This window comes from Idiotropiscis lumnitzeri, chromosome 20 (assembly GCF_059441095.1).
Source record: "Idiotropiscis lumnitzeri isolate Australia: NSW breed Sydney's pygmy pipehorse chromosome 20, RoL_Ilum_1.0, whole genome shotgun sequence".
NCBI lineage: Eukaryota > Metazoa > Chordata > Actinopteri > Syngnathiformes > Syngnathidae > Idiotropiscis > Idiotropiscis lumnitzeri.
This window is the reverse complement of record NC_142410.1, coordinates 5,559,674-5,576,242: the sequence shown is the minus strand read 5'-3', so window position 1 is coordinate 5,576,242 and position 16,569 is coordinate 5,559,674. Positions and strand designations below refer to the sequence as shown.

Here is a 16,569-nt window from a genome sequence, read left to right as displayed (position 1 = left end):
AAAAAGAAGATGTATTACCAGGTAATATCTTTGTGCCATGTTATTTAGTTTTAGCTAAAAAGAATGAACGAACCAAACAGAACACCTCAAAAACAGCTAAACATTCCTTTGAATTGAGATTCGTGTACAAAATGTATGGTAGTTCAACTGGATATTTTGCAGGTTTCCATTTTGAGTGGTACAACTGGTTAGATAGACGATCTTTGAAACCAACGCGCTTTGGTACTGATGTGAAAACTGTTACGCTCGGGGATCCTCTAAATATGACGTGACGGCAAGGCTGTCACTTTGTCCAAATGTCCACACAGTTCACCTGAGCAGGTAACGCATGTGAACATTTAGGAGTGTGGTCTAATGTGTGTATAATCGAGCTCAGTCAAAGCGATTTAGGGTGTTGTGTGCAGGCAGCTAGCATTTGGCTAACACTCCAACCATTGCAGGTTGTTGCATGCTAGAGCAAACATGCCATCTGAATGACGAGCAGAATATTTAGATACAGATTATCACTCATCGCATGCTGGTCTGGTCTCTATTCCTCGCAAATAGCGTTTGTCTACTGTAAATATGTTGTTTTCTATTTGCTCATAAAACATACGTTGTATAGTGCACACAACAAAAGGAGCTGGAGATGAATATAAATGCAATGCAACACAAATATCCAGTGGCAGCTGTTACCAGTAATTGAAAGTTTGTCATGTTTAACGTATTTACGTTTAATTTAAAAATTTTAATTGCATTGTGCATTTATATATTTATTTATTTTTTTAAACAAACCGTGACTTTTGGTTGTGTATAAAATTGTGAGAGGTCAATTTCCATTTGGACGATTTAATTTGTTGACCGATTAATCAGTCGGGTCCCAGTTCTTTGTAATTCTTTCTTGTGTTTGGCCTATTTGGGTTAGGCTGGAGTTTACATTCAACCCAAATGAGGACAAGCACTATAAAAAGTAGAGTATATTTCACATCCGCTTAAAAAATAATACATGAGTGGACTGATACATACGTGCAGAGTAAAATTGCTGTCATCCCTGACATTTCATATGCGTTCTTGGGAGAGATAATTGACTTTTCTACTTGAGTACAACGAAAACAAATGCCCTAATAAGGCCTCATTCAAGATTCATGTTTTAATCAAAGTGCAGCGTCTTCAGGTAACCACTTTCCTTGGCCTGGCATAATTAATGGTGTCCTAATTAGCAACAAAAAAAGTCTTATCTATGTAATCAATACTCCCAATCCTCATATGATGTGCCCAGGATCAGGTGGCCCCTTTTTTCCTTCTTAAGACATTCCCTTTTGTGTTTCCTACATATTACGTTACCACTTTCCATCTGTGTACTAGTTTTGGCCCTGTGAATTATTAAATTCATTTGTATGGGTGGAAGTCTTCATTCTCCTTGACTGACATGTGGCAGGTAGTAGTGTTCTTTCCCAGATGCAAGCTCCTTATTTGTCCTCCAGCATCCACCATGGAAAAGTCACTTGTCGTCCAGCTTCGCTACGAGGAGCTTCTTTTTTACGCCGCCTGTGTTTCTAACTGTTGGTGTGGGTGTCTGTGTGTTTGTGTGTGTCTGAAAGGCAGGTTGTGTGGGCAAGGAGGAGGAGGAGGTGGTGGTGTTGGTGGTATGCGCGTGGGAAGCAGCTGGAGGTGGCATCTCTCCCGGGCAATGCGACTTGCGCTGGGATGGTGCCGACCAAAGACAGGGGGTCGAGGCAGGGGGGGGCAGACGCTTCCCAGCGGTGGAATTGGAGAGCTGTGGAGCTACAGCAAGCTGTTGCTCAAGTCTCTTTACTTCAACAGCCTCACCAACTCAGACACAATGCTCGACTGCGCTTTCGAACCCGTGTACTGGATCGTGGACAATGTGACTCGTTGGTTTGGAGTGGTGGGTCCTCGATTCTGACTGATATGGATTTTGTTTTCTTTGTAAATAAAGCTAAGAAAGTACAACTTCTTGAAATGACTACTCGCTATGACATCTCTCATCTGCCAGGTGTTTGTCACTCTGGTTATCCTGCTGACGACCTTGGTGGTAGTCATTGTCTATCTGTACGTGCTACCCAAAATCCTCGGCACCTACGCCGTGCTTTGGATTGTCTGGCACCTGTGCTACGGCCACTGGCTCCTGGTCATGGTTGTCTTCCACTACTACAAGGCCACCACCACCTCCCCTGGACACCCACCCAAGGTACCCTGGTGGTCCTCTTTTTTTCAACAACAACAAAAATAATGATAGTAAATAATAATAATAACACAAAGATGTTGAGACTTATTAAGATTAATCCTTAATAGGGGACTCTGGCAAGATCTTTGAGCATTAATTCAATATCCTACTAGTGCAGTGAATTGTCAATTTCCTAGTATGCTTTTTGTTCACATTACTGAAACAATTGAGTTTACTAGCAGAATGACTAAGGCGCACAATTAAAATGACTTACTAGTGACGTTTTTTCCACCACTGACTTTCAACTACTATATGACAATCCTCAGGACTAGTAGATTGTCTCGCACACACTAGTTGCTTGTTACTAATGACGCAAAACTATGTACTAGTTGACAACAACTTACTATTAGTAGCACATAGATGCCAATTCGAGTACACCCGCCTCACTAATAACGTGGTTGTTCTACGAGTGTGCCCTAGTTAAGCTACTAGTGCTCAGAAATGGCATGCAGTAGTGTAAAAAAATCATTAGAAGACCTAGTTGTTAAACTAGTGCACCGAGTTGGCTTACTATTGAGGACAAAGAGCAAACAGGTATATGTACAATTAAGTGCACTCGTTGCTTCTAGTAGTAGAACTAGTAGAAAAACAATGTTACTAATTAGGCAGATTGTGTTCTAGCTGAAGAACCATGTCCTGCTAGTAGTACTCGTTGCATTGTACAATTCTACTAGTTACCATTTATGGCTTCAGTAGTAGTACTAGTGCGCCGATGTCAACAAGTGTACAGTAGTTTTTCCACTTGGGCAGTCTAGTCCTTCCACTAGTGCACTCTAATTGTTCTACAAGTCGTCAGAAACTTCGTAGCAGTAAATGTGGAAGGCAGCAGTGGGGGAAAAAAATGTCCCTAGTGCGCCTGAGTGTTTCTACTAGTGAGTTGAATTTTCTTAAAAGTGAGGATAAAATAGTGCACTAGTACTCGGACGATTTTGAACACTAGTGAGTCATTGAATAAATACTCAAATTCACATTTAGGGCAATTTAGAGTCTTCTATTAGAAAGATGGGAAAATTCAAAACCCGAAACTCAGAATTGTGAGGCAGATGTCGTCATTAATAATCACTTGATTTTTCTAGCCATGTATTGAATTACGTGGCGTCAATTCTGACTTGGCAAATATATTTTGGTTGATTTCTTTTAGGACAATATCCATATTCCCTCTGTGTCCATTTGTAAGAAATGTATCAATCCGAAACCAGCGAGGACGCACCACTGCAGCATCTGCAACACGTAAGCTCTCAACATGCTATTATTTTCATTGTGATAAATCAACAATAATGGTCAGCAAAAAAAAAAAAATTATGTCATATATGCAGTGAAGGGGAGCATTTTTTGTTTGTTTGTTTATTAGTTTTATTTTGTTAAAATTGTTGGTTTTGGATTTGTTTTTTTATATTATTTTTAAGGCATTTTTTACATGCAAGATTAAAATAGGTGACAGTATATATTGCGTGATAAAAACTCAACAAAGATATTAAAAAAAAAACAAGTAAAAAAAACAGATAACCAAATTGGCCATACAGTTCAGCTGTCATTTAATTAAAATCAACCCCAAAAGGCTCATGTATGAAATTCATTGACAGAGAGAAAAAAAAAAAGTTTAGTTTTAGCTATTTTGCTCATTTTCTTTTAACGATAATAACCTTGGATTGGACATGCAGAAAGTTGCAACAATAGTGGGGGGGGGGGGAATACTTGATCCCCTTTATTAATATTATAATTATTATTGATTACCATAATCAATAAACAACCCAGAACTGTGTGAATGCTGTATTCATTTCTTTGTTAGTGAGCAATCCTTCATCAGCAAGTATTCAAGTCTTCCTTTTTGCCACAGTAAATGAAAAAAGAAACCAAAAGAGGTATTCAAACAGCACCTCCGGAGTTTGATTGTTCTGCTGAATAACTGGAGGATGTGTTGTGTAATAATATCAGCTCTTCAGGCATGTTGCCTTTGCTTGCTTTACAGATGTGTCTTGAAGATGGACCATCACTGTCGTATCCTTGTAACAAGCGTCGCATACAAACGCATCTGTGTCCCTGCTCGTTTTATATTCATGTGTTGAACTGAACACGCCTCCAGCTTGGCTCAACAACTGCGTGGGCCATTTCAACCACCGCTACTTCTTCTCCTTCTGCCTCTACATGACTTTGGGCTGCATCTACTGCAGCGTCAGCAGCAGAGAAATGTTCCTGGAGGCCTACAGTGCCGTCGAGGTGAGGGTTGGATTGAGAGAAGAATGTTAGTAAATAAATTCCTATGAAATGAGGTGAGGCAAATTTATTTGCACTCTGAAAGTTAATGTTTACTTCACAAACATGGGTGATTAATAAATATGATCCAATAAATTGTGTCCTTCAGAGTTACTACCAGACGCCTCCCCCGCCGTACACGTCTACAGAGATGACCGCCCACAAGAGCATCATCTTTCTCTGGGTGTTGACCAGGTGACGACAGCCTTTGTGTGCCATGTAAACAGCGATGTCATGATCGTACGTGACCACCTGATTCCCCGCAGCTCTGTGGCGGTCGCCTTGGGAGGGCTGACCCTGTGGCACGCCGCACTCATCTGCCGAGGGGAGACCAGCGTGGAGCGCCACATCAACCGTAAAGAGAGCAAAAGATTGAAAGAGCAGGGCAAGGTACGGAAAAAGTGGTGGGTGGGGCTGGGCGATTTGTGGGGAAAAAAACCCATTTTTTTCATTATTTAATTATTTAACAAAATGAGTATTCATTGATTTTAAAACTTAGTATTTATTCAACAACTACACAATAAATGAATATAAATGTTGTTCCTGCTGTGCATGTGTTGACCTCTTGGGGGCAGTGTGGTGCTGTGTGCATGCATAAAGTACACAATTTGAATGAGCTCAATGCTAATTTGCAGTTAACACGTCAATGGGATTTTACATTGACTTTAGCGGTTTTTAAATGGCATCGCTGGTATTTGCATATGAAAAGTATGTAATTATTTTTGTTGTGTGCGTTAAACCTTCACGACATTGGCACATTAGTTTTTGTCTTTGAGGTCGTGAAAGGCGAAACTCATAATCAAGATTTACATTTCGATGAATTATCCAGCGCTAGCGTTGGTGGAGTCTGCAGAACTCGCATTCATTCATTTAAATGTATGATTGGTTTCCAGGTGTTCAAAAATCCGTATCATCACGGGAAGATGGACAATTGGAAGAAGCTGTTCGGTGTGGAGACACGCAAGTGGGTTCTGTTGCATGTTTTCTCACCATCTCTGTGCTATTGTGATTCAACATGACAGATTTGATGGAACACGACACAATTGCTGCATTTGTCCACGGCTGCTTAGAAAGCTTCAATTGGACAACTTCAATGTGTAATTTTGTAAGGAAAGACTTCTTTATCAAAATGAAGTTAAGAATGAAGTTAAGTTCCTCGACTCACTTCAACAGGGATACCACCAGATGGCGCTAATGTAATAACATTAATCATGCAAATGATTAGTTTTAGTGAGTAACGAATAGGTTCCCCAAAAATTGGTTCATCCTACACAGCTACTCTAAAAAAAAAAAAAGTTTTATATATAATTGTGCTCTAACTGCACTGCATCCCGCTGAAAACCCGCTCATTTTGTTTTCCAGTCACTGGTTCACACGTGTCCTCCTGCCCTCGAGTCATCTTCCCACTGGAGACGGCATCATGTGGGATTGCACCTTCTTCAAGAGAGACCCCATGGCCATCTGAGCCATCCACACCTCAAGTTCTCACTGACATGCCGATGGAGAAGATTTTGAAAAAGGTGTTGCTGGTCAGCATTTGCTCCTCGGAGGTGGTTGGGAACACTGTGTCATGCTCAGTCTGTGGATGCAACCTGACATTAATGAGCTGCATGTCCGTTTTGGACCACCTTTGTGCCTAATGCGGATTCCCAAAGTGACCCCCAGTGGATCCTGTCTAACGTTAACTCTGAGACGAATGCATTTTCCAGGTGTCCCTAATGATGTGACCACTGAGTGTCTATCAGGTTTGTATTAAAAAACACCACTGTTAATCTACTGAGAACGTTTGCACGTGTGGCACTTTGTAGTGGGGAAACCGGACATTGATTTTCACAACAACAGAAAAAAATAGTTCTTTTTCTGAGTTATATAAATAACATGTGGAAACAGTGTTTTGTATGTGTGTTGTGATGTTGATATCTCCATCTTTTGAAAATGAGTTGTGGTGCCAAATAAGAGGTTAAAGAGGCAACATAGCGCAATATCCCGTGCCTTGTTTGCTTTTTCAACCAACTATTTAAACTGTGAATTACTGTTCTGATATGGACTTCTTTTGCAAGTTTTTTCTAGTACAATATGTGGTTGTCATGGAAACCGACACACAACTATGAGTGATATCATGCCCACTCCCCCCAAAAAATGAGCTGTGCTCTGTTTAATCGCTGTCCTTTTAAGAAGAACACTACTGCTCTGCAATTTGATTTTGTTTCTAAAAATGAAACAAAATGCTTCACACACAATTATAGTCAAGTTTTAATGAATTTATTAGCCATTTTAAATTAATTTCATTGGTTTTAAAACAAATGGCTCATATGTTATAAACTTGAATGCGTACAATGTTTAACAAGACAGATAAAGCAACAATGTACACTAAGGCTATAAAAAAATGGTCCATCTGTCCATGTGATGTGATGGCTCATATTTAAAAATGTGCGCACATTCATTCATGTTTATTAACTAGAGCCACATTCTACTTCAAATGCTGTCATGTGGGGCATCAATGATCCGAAATAATCTTAAAAGTAGAATTATTAAATACTTTAAGGCTCTGTTCACTGGACTACATTACATTCTTCAGAAGACACATTGACAAATAAATGTTAAATTATGACATTCCAGAGGTCGGCCCAGATGTATCATCATGCGTTTATGAAAATATGAGAAGTCACAAAGAACATTTTAGTAGGAAAAAAAAAAAGATCCGCAATAAACATATAATTGTGGGACTCCATCTGTCTTTATTCTTCAAATGTGTTGGGTAGAAATTTTTAACAAAAAAATAAAAATCACCTTCCTCCAGGACTTCCCAAGAGGAACCTTAAAGAAAGACAGACATGATAAGAAATGGGAAAACTGGTCCGTCCAATAGAACAGCTCGAAACATTCTGCACCAATTTTAAAAGGGGAACACAGTGGAATAGAAGTTATAGTTCGAGTTCTTAGTCCCAATGATCCCATGGAAATATTTCCTGACCATCAAGTATAATTGTACAAAATTCAATTGAATCTCTTACCACTCGCCTCGCGCCTGAACCGCCTCCCTCCTCACCATTCTCTTCTTGTCGTCCAGAGGTCTGGCCAAGGCCCGCAGCACCCGGGCCCGAAATGGCAACACCTACAAGTTAAAACTGACGCTTAGACTTTTGCTGTGACATCATGTTTGGACAGAAAAGTCCCTGCTAGTTTCACACTAGACATATAGAAATAGAACACCATGGCCTCTGTGACGAAAAAAAAAAAAAAGCTCACTGGGGAAAAGTTTGAACACTGTACACATTTAAATTTTAGAATATAATATGTAATATACAATTTTGTAGTAAAGTGCATGTCAGTATTTCAAATCAAAAGGTGAAATGTATGTATTTTACAGGTTCGTTTAAGACCGGCGTGGCGTGAGCAAACTACGGCCCGGGGGCCACATGCGGCCCTTTAAACATTTTAATCCGGCCCGCCGAACTTGAAAAAAATTAAATGAATAAACCTTCTTAATGCTTAATTTTCTAAATACTGTGGCGAGTCAAAGACCAATATTTTGTTGTATTGCTTTTGTTCATTTTCATTTAAAATTAAATGTAGTTTTATTCTCCAATGAGGTGAGGTTACCAAAACACTCAATCCATCTGCTCCCGGTCCCGCCTATCTGTCAAATTTTAGAACCCATAGTGGCCCGCCAATCAAAAAGTTTGCCCACCCCTGATTTAAGACATAAAAAAATAAATAAAACTTTACAGGTCAAAGAAAGTGAATCAAACAAAACGTAGCATAAATTCTTCATTTTCACCTCATGTGCAGGGAAGCGGGAAAGGGCGTAGACGCACCGCAGTGACGCAATCTTGACATTCTGCAAACGAGCACACAGTTGAGCAAAGCTGGCTCATGTGCATGTCTAGGCGACGCTATTTCTTACTAACCATGGTGGGAGCGGACGTGAGGGGCAGCAGTCTGCTAATCAAAGCCTCCAACTGTTGGATGAGCGCCGGTGGTGGGTCAGCGATGACGGGCTCCAGGCAGGACAGAGTGGACAGCTGGACGCCTTGGTCTGGATACGTTAGCGCCTCAAGCAACAGCGACAGTAGCTGAATACAACCAAAAAGTATTTTAAAAGTCACACTACTTCAAGTAGGGGGAGTTTTTTTTTTTTTTTTTTGGTGGACTCACCGCTGGTAGTTCAGTAACTTGAACTTGTTTGGGTAGTTTGTTGACTATGTTGGACAGAGCTTTCAGGTAGTTTGGTTTCTTCTCTGGAGGATAAAATCACAAATCAGGAAAAAATATTAAGGCAGTATGTAGTTAGCACATAAGCCACTTAGCGAAATTTTATTTTTTTGAGGTTTGAAACTCAGCTCCCGTTGCCATTGAATGCAATTCAGTATCATAAGAACAACTACATTTAATAAAAGTACGACAATTCTAGCAGGTCCACCTTGAGGAGCCGCGTTGAAACCTTGCACCAGCTTGGCAGAGTTCTCGCTGAAGAAGCGTTGGCGATACATGATGCGCACGTCTGCGTGGCAACCGCGGCTCAGAACGCCCGTTGAGTCGCTCATGAGCAGCGAGAAGCCGTCGGCCGCTACGGGGCCCAGATCGGCATCATCGAGCAGTGAGAAGAGCTTCCGTGATGAGAAAATAAATTGGCTTCAGTGTACTGCAATGATGCATATCTCAATTGTGTCACTTGAGAGCAAAAATAAGAAATAAAATGAACCAAGCCGTGTCAATCCACCCGTAGATAAGCAGAAGTGAAAACGTTTATGCTAAAATGCTTTTTACCTTGTCAGTCAGTGTTGTGCATGTTGGGTGATAGCGAAGAAGCAGAGCCTTGGCAACCTGGAGACACAAGCAACATATGTACTATTTTTCAGCTGACAATTTACAGCGAAGTGACTTACCCATGTCATGAGGGTGAATGACTGCAAACGGACACTCGAAGAGGCTGAGTTCAGCTCACTCAAGATTCTGGTCATTGTCTTTTGAAGTAGACCGTCAAGAGAGTCACCTGAAGAGATTTTTTAAATTTTTTTTTAAACTCTTAGTTGCATGGGTTTAAGGACTAAAAAAGCAATTAATCAACAAACCTGGAGGGATCTTGTTGACCAGGCCAGCAAAACACTTGGCAGCGGAGGTGTATGACATCAGGTGGCTGCAGGTGCAACTCATCTCTTCCAGCTCTGAAAGCAGGCGCTCCATTTGGGGCACAGCCACCTAGAAATACAGAAAAAAAATTGAACGGGATGTTGCCATGTTCTCATTCTGACTTTTGTTCATTTTGCAGGAAGTTAAAATAATCATAAAAAGGGTTTGAATAAGACTCACGGTGCGAGGTAACGAACACACGCATCCCATCAGGAGACAAACCATCTGAGACTGCCTCCAAGAGTCCCCATGCTGCTTCCGAGAAAAACAAACAGTGACACGAGGAGGTATAACCAAGTCAAGCAATGACAGCAAACAGGCCGCTCAACAATTACACATTCGGATACTTCGCACCATTACAATCCAATCAAAACCCTGCGCATACATTTGCAAGCAACTTGACGTGTGAAGGGAAGGAGTTGCCGGGCAAAAAGGAGACGTCACCATCCAGGAAGAGCGACACAAACCTCGCTGCCGTCTGGCCCGCCAGTCTAAAAATAACAAGACGAGACGAGAGGCCACAACAGGAAACAGAAACCATGTGAGCAATGTCTGACGGGAAATAAACATTGACGGTAAACTTGGGAGTCTGCATAACATTGCAATGCATGTCAATCACAAAGGAGACAATGCTCCTTTTTTTATTTTTAAATGTGTGATTATCCGATCGCCGTGTCATTTGGCTTGTCAAAAATGTGTCTGTACTAACGCAGGTTGCAGCCTGGAGCAAGCCGTACTGATGACAGCAACCATGGTGGACAGAACCGCCTCCTCTGCCAGAGGACTGTGGTGAACAGATGAATTCTCGCCTAAAATGGCAGCACAATAAAAACATAAAATGTTATTAAAAAGGCATCACCTCACGGTCCGTTGGATAATAATTGCACACCCTTAAGTGCTGCTTGCAGTGCTAGCGAAAGCAGTCGCGGGATGATGACATCATGGAAGCATCGTCCGGAGTCTTCGGTGTCTTCAACTCGCTCGGCTATCGTCTTCAAGCTGCTGCACGCCAACACTGCCTCCTCTAATGAGAAACCAAGTTCGCCTGCAATAAGAAAATTGACACGTTCATATTCCAAGTTGGTTCCAAAGTAAAATCGGTTCAACGTTGGGATGCCTGAATAAAATTTCACATATATTTTGGATGAGGTTGTGTGTGATTTTAGAGGTGCATTTTTTTTTCCTGAAGTTTTGGTTACATTCTGAAATGTACAAGTTTAGGTGCAGTTCCAAATTACATGGCTCAGGAAAATGTATGAGGCGCTCACCAGAATGCGCGGCACCGAGGACGTCCAAGAGGACAGGCGTGCTCTCCTGAGCAACACTCGGCTTGATTGAAACTGCCGCCAACACGGACAAACAGCGCTGACGCACTGCAGGCAGCGCGAGTTGCGTGGAATCTCCATCTTGCTCCATCGACTCTGCATGGGGAACAAACACGAGTGCATTTTGTTTGTCTTAATAGCAACAACGCTTTATGCATATTGTAATACAGATATCACAATAAATAAATAAATAAATAAATAAAAATTAAATTAAATTAAAAAATCAGGCAGGATGACACTCGCCTTAAATGGTTAAAAATGACAAGCTTAATGGTTTCAACTGGTGGATTACTGTAGGGTGGATAACAATAAATCTTTAGGAACAGTAACATACATACAACCGCGTGTGTAGGCTTGACTTGTTGTCTCACCAGAAAAGATCACTTTCTTTATCCTCGGGATCATGCCGGTGATGAAAACAGTCGGGTGCAGTTCTGCTAAACCTCCAGCACACGACACCACAGCAAGACTGAGAGGAGAACACTGTAACATCATTTGCAAGTTGGGAGAAAATGACAAGGAAAAAGCGAGCTGACCTGACTGCGTCGTCTTCGTCTGACAGTACCAGTCGAGCCAAATGATCGACAGCCAGCTCGATTTGAGAGTTTGATAATAAACCTAGAAAAGACGAGCATTCCCTTGAGAATGCATAGCAAGTGTGATTGGGAGAAATATCAGACTTCACCTCATCTCACCTTTTTGTCGCGCCAGTGAGATGAGCACAGACGTGGCTGTGACCTGCAGGCTGCTGTTCGTCTCTGAGAGAGCAGCGAAGGTGACACAACACAATGATGGGCAGATGCCCGAAAGCACCAACTCTTCTGAAGGGACACACAAACAAGGAGATACTGTCTGTTAGGCTCACAGGTTGATTAGGTATAACCATAGAAGTGGAATGGAAATGAAGTTGTTAGCGGCCTACATTCCAGAAGACATTTTGAAAATAACTTCCATCTTCTGCATCAACATTTGGATTTGCACCAGAATTGAATATGTAGATCGTGTCCCAAGCCTCTATTAAGTTTTCTGGAAAATCTATCGAACTGTTTTGAACCTAGTTAAGTAACAATAATAATAATAATAAAATAAAAAAAAAGTAGAAAATAGTAGAATATAAAATATTTTACAAAACAAAATTGCTAATTATTTAAGACAAAAAAAAAAGAAAAGATAATGCCCTGAAAGTTCTCTCACTCACCGTTTTCTGACGATCCACTGCTTTTTACAGACTGAATAAACCGCTGCATCACCTCCAATAATGTTCGTCTATGGGAACACTGCTCAAAGGAAAAAACAACAACAAGGTGATGTGCCGAAAATCAGCATTGGCCAAACGGAGGCACCATGTTGGAGCATCGACCTGGTTTTTGCTGTTGTACTGCTCGATGAGCGCCGGCATGACGGCTGCGACGATGATGTGACTCGCCCTGTTGGAAGCGCTGCAGGCAGCCTGGAGTAACTTCGCGCTGGGCCACACGAGCTTCAGGTCAGGCTCGCTCAAGTGATGCTTGCAGTCTGGAACAATGTCACAGTCGCATTGAGAAAAAAAAATATGTTTGTGGGATGTTTCCCCAACTTAAAACTCTTATTTATTTATTTTTAAAATCTTATTTCAACTTCCATAGAAATTGTACAAATAATTTGTTTTACTTTACGAATAACGTGGAAATAAGTGCTTCCTCTTGGGGGAAAAAAAAACAACCTTTAGTCAAAACACATAATACTTGATAAATTAATGTTTTAAATGATCCGACTAGATGGCTCAGCTGGTCCATACGTCAATTGTCAAAGAGTAAAGCCAAACTCGATGTAGTTCATTCAAATCCTCGTACAACTGAAAATGATTCCAGTCATGGTGTTTGTTTCTTAGTGGGAATTAAACGCACTAGCTGCTTTTTTTTAATTGTATTATTTTTTTTTTAATAGTTGCTACAAGGACAACTTGTTCTTTGTGCAAGTGTAAATCGTGCACATAAGCAAAGACAAGCTTTGAATTACAAAACCTGTTTAAAATAAATAAATAAATAAATTAATTAAAAGAAAAAATATAACCATGTGTAATAAACTCAAATTAATCGATAATATCCATTGATCACGCAACCTATGAGTTAGTGTAAGAAAGCAGAATAAATCACCGTTGAGAACCATATCCAGGAAGGTGCCGAGGGCATCTTCAGATTCTGAGTTTAGAACCGAGCGAGAAAGACAGGAAGTAATGGCGGTAAGCGAAGCGAGGCCAGCTGACTCGATCTTTTCACTCGAAGTTTGGAACACCTGCATTGAAAAAAAAAAAAAAACAATATAAATAATCACAATATGTGGGTGAAGCTTTTGAAACAAAAATGGTAATGTCATGCGAAATAAGACAATACTGTACTTTGTTTTACAACAAACCTCTCTGCGCAGTGACACCCAAAGTCCCTCAAGGAAATCTGCCAAGTCCTTGTGATCATACAGTGCCACGCAAGCAGCCTCAAAAACATGAAATGAGGAGAGATGAACAACACGGTACAGCAGCCCCGTCGCTAAAAGAGACCTCTGAGAGGCAACGATTACGCTCTTGGGAGCAAATGACATTTCTCACAAGGGTCTGAAGAGAGTCCAGCTTTGCACTCTGAACGTCCGAGTCCAGCTTCTCGATGATGAGGGGCAACAGAAACTGGAAAAAAAAAAAAGATTTTTATTTTATTTTTTTTGGGTGACTGAGAGCGTGTAGCAAAGTGGAAGTTCTGAATACAATGTAGACAAACCTCAGCAAATTTAGGAGTCCCCGTGAGGACTTGCCTCAGTTCTTGTATCAGTTCATCTCTGGTGATACCGTGAGGGTCATTGGGGGGCTGAGATGGGATGTTATTTTGAGATCAAAACATTAATTATGTCTGCTTTCATCAGTTGACCACCAAAAGCAGCTGAATAAACAAGAACTCACCGGGGTAAAGTCAATGGGGAAATAGCAGGACGTCACCTCAAAAAGCTCCTCTGCAAATTTACCTGCGCAAACAAACAGAGGAAATGACCTCGATGCCGAACAGATGAGCATCTTGTTGCCTCTATAAGTGCACTGCTCTCACCTAGATTGTAACCTCTGTGGATGATCTTCTTGGCGATTTGGAAGGCCAGGAGGAGGTTGCGAGGGTCCCTCTCCCCATCCATCGATTGCACAAAACCAAACACAAAGTCGGCTCCTAAGCCCTTCAGTTCTGTGGACAGAGATAAAAGGAATTTAATATGCTCAGCATTCTGAAAATGATTCTGGACTCTCATGGGTCATTAGGATTATTAATTTTATTACCGGCTTCTTTGGTGTCCATGACGTTAATGAGCATTTTATAGACACACGCTCTGTCAGCCAGCAGCAACGACTGCGGAAAAACGCACAAGGTATTCAAACACAATTCTTGTTTTGGTTGGCGAATGACTAGAACATATTTGCCCATCAGCATTCATGATGTGTCAAAGAGCTACAATTTGGAAGGATAAAAAAAAAAAAAAAAAAAACTCACCTGAACATGAACATCCTGAAACAAAGATTTCAATATGGAAACTGTTGTACCTGAAGGCAATTTTGGGCATTGTGTCTGTGGGAGAGGAAAAAAAACATTAAATCAGTTAGGTGTGTTTTATTTATAGGCTTTTTTTAAATACTACAAAGTAATTTTTAGTTCCCAGCTCACCAGAGTTCTGAGTCCTTGTAAGACAGGCGGTGTGATGATGTAATGGTCTTTCAGCCGGTTTTCATAGAATGCTATAAGCACTTCCACTGAGGAGACACAGACACGGTTATCTTGCACAATAAAAGAACAATATAAAACTGATGGTTTTTAAAATAGTGCAACAATGTTTCAGATGAAAGGTGGACGATACCCGTAACTGGTCGCCAGTCAGTCACAGTGCACATATAGAGATGTGTGACAACTGCATATTCATTTTATTAAGTATCAGGTGTTAGAAATTAATATTGATTAAGCTCTGACACCTTTTTTTGAGTTAACCGCAAGTAGTAAAATATGAGAGCAGGGTGTATAATATTGGATAATGTCAGCATTTAAAAAGCACATGATGTGCCTTCACTAGTCAACAGGAGTCTGTTAGCAAGCAGACGACGTCCTCAACTTTTCATCGTGCTGGTATGTGTGCAAATGTTAGGCCAACGAGACCTCAGCGTTTCATTATTCTGATGAATTCTCATGGCACTCGAGAGAGATACTGACCCAATATTAGGAGTATGACTTAACATTGTGCTAATAAAAATCTAAGTTTTAATGGTGGAATTGGCGATGTGTTATAAATCCACCTTGCTTAAATTGTTGAATGGATCAGAACAGTGTGTCCTTGGTTTATGATGTTTTGTTCTTGTGAGGGCAACACAACCTCAACCTGAAAAAGTCTGCATGCACTGCGGTCTTTTAAAACTGAATGAAGAGGAGGAACACCTTCTTTCTCAGTGAGGTCTTCGTAGCACTCCTGCAACACTTCGGAGAGCAGCTTGACTCCTCTGGCTCGAGTTTGAGGCTGAGTACTGGTCAGACTTGGTCTAAAGAATATATAAACAATCAATAAAACTACAGTAGCACTCCATTGTGTTGCTTCCAAACTGCAGAAGAATAAGGGCAACATAATAGTGTAATCAAACTTTTGTTTATGTTCTGCTGTCTTAATTAAGTAGTGACAGCTCACCCTAATGCTTCAATCAGCTGCAGAACAGTAAACTCTCCACTTTTGAGACCTGGAAACAAAAAACACACAAGTATAAACACAAAGAAACAGGACAGTACACAAATATTCCTAAATGATCGCTAATGGTCACACATTCACTTTAGCCAGGAGCATGCAGGGCAAAAGTTCATTTGGTTGACAACATGTTAGCAAGTAACGTGCCGTTAACATGTAGCCACGCAACGTAACAACCACTTTTTAAGAATGCCCAAGACAGTAGGGTTAAATACATAATTATTACGCATATGTTGGAAGGAACATAAATCAGAAGATGATGAAACTGAGTGCTGTGGTTTGATAACCAAACAGGATGTTGAGGCGCTAAGTTAGCTCGTTGACCAGCACGCTGATTCGCACGCACGTAAGGAAATTGCGGCAAAAAAGTATTCAAGAGAGAGTCAAATTGGTCACGTATTTATCCACCTGCGGCTGTATCTTTGGCTTTACTGTCTTGCAATCCCGAGATAAATTCCTCCACCAGTGACACCAGCACGACACTTTCTTCAGCCATCGTGCTTCTTCACCCCACTGGTGCACGCATGCGCAAAACAAGAAGTGCGACATCTGAGTGTTGATTTTAGACTTTAAAAGAGTAAAAAGCACACAAGGTGTACGACTAACAATTTTTGACGTTTGAATCTAATTCCTCGGGTCGTGAATCCTACATTGGCTGAAAACGACATAATCTTTCTTTTTTAGTGACGCCCAGCGTGATAAAATTTAGACGTTCACCTTGAGATGAGTGTCACTTGAATTCATCCTTCTAATTGACAATAAAATTGATTATAAAAAATATAATTATGTGTTCCGCATATAGGTGATAATTTTACTCACTTTATCATTCGATATCAGCTGTTTATTCAACACTTACCTTTTATCGAAATTCACGTGAACGCACCATCACGTAAGCGACTG

General features: G+C 40.8%; 2 protein-coding genes across 4 annotated transcripts; one reads left to right on the top strand and one right to left on the bottom strand.

Annotated features, from left to right (window-relative positions):
- The first annotated feature begins 63 nt into the window (after positions 1–63).
- zdhhc16b (zDHHC palmitoyltransferase 16b) lies at positions 64–7,206 on the top strand. 3 transcript variants are annotated; one of them, XM_088284817.1, is made up of 10 exons: positions 64–321; positions 1,585–1,888; positions 1,997–2,191; positions 3,369–3,457; positions 4,197–4,225; positions 4,311–4,444; positions 4,590–4,675; positions 4,747–4,870; positions 5,374–5,444; positions 5,843–7,206. In XM_088284817.1, exons 2-10 carry the CDS (start codon positions 1,628–1,630, stop codon positions 5,943–5,945), a joined length of 1,092 nt encoding a protein of 363 aa, XP_088140943.1. In that variant the 5' UTR covers positions 64–321; positions 1,585–1,627; the 3' UTR covers positions 5,946–7,206. The 3 variants fall into 3 exon arrangements, with proteins under 3 accessions (XP_088140943.1, XP_088140942.1, XP_088140941.1); XM_088284816.1 differs by having other exon boundaries at positions 65–321; positions 1,581–1,888; XM_088284815.1 differs by lacking the exon at positions 64–321 and having other exon boundaries at positions 1,472–1,888.
- mms19 (MMS19 homolog, cytosolic iron-sulfur assembly component) lies at positions 6,727–16,206 on the bottom strand. Its single transcript, XM_088284814.1, has 31 exons — positions 16,078–16,206; positions 15,616–15,664; positions 15,372–15,472; positions 14,613–14,698; positions 14,442–14,516; positions 14,231–14,300; positions 14,010–14,138; positions 13,868–13,929; positions 13,689–13,775; positions 13,523–13,597; positions 13,333–13,410; positions 13,074–13,212; positions 12,299–12,453; positions 12,137–12,215; positions 11,634–11,759; positions 11,475–11,556; positions 11,310–11,407; positions 10,882–11,034; positions 10,503–10,658; positions 10,323–10,422; positions 9,999–10,104; positions 9,794–9,865; positions 9,556–9,682; positions 9,370–9,476; positions 9,251–9,307; positions 8,904–9,090; positions 8,639–8,721; positions 8,392–8,556; positions 8,262–8,321; positions 7,495–7,595; positions 6,727–7,297 (listed from the first exon to the last, which is right to left on the bottom strand). Exons 1-31 carry the CDS (start codon positions 16,163–16,165, stop codon positions 7,267–7,269), a joined length of 3,084 nt encoding a protein of 1,027 aa, XP_088140940.1. The 5' UTR covers positions 16,166–16,206; the 3' UTR covers positions 6,727–7,266.
- Positions 16,207–16,569: the final 363 nt, after the last annotated feature.

Coding starts and splice junctions, on each gene's coding strand:
- zdhhc16b (XM_088284815.1), top strand. CDS start 1,472: ATGGAAAAGTCACTTGTCGTCCAGCTTCGCTACGAGGAGCTTCTTTTT. Junction 4,226..4,310: donor GAAGATGGACCATCACTGTC/GTATCCTTGTAA, acceptor ACACGCCTCCAG/CTTGGCTCAACAACTGCGTG. Junction 4,676..4,746: donor TTTCTCTGGGTGTTGACCAG/GTGACGACAGCC, acceptor GATTCCCCGCAG/CTCTGTGGCGGTCGCCTTGG.
- mms19 (XM_088284814.1), bottom strand. CDS start 16,165: ATGGCTGAAGAAAGTGTCGTGCTGGTGTCACTGGTGGAGGAATTTATC. Junction 13,213..13,332: donor GGGTGTCACTGCGCAGAGAG/GTTTGTTGTAAA, acceptor TTTTCAATGCAG/GTGTTCCAAACTTCGAGTGA. Junction 11,408..11,474: donor GACGAAGACGACGCAGTCAG/GTCAGCTCGCTT, acceptor TTCTCCTCTCAG/TCTTGCTGTGGTGTCGTGTG.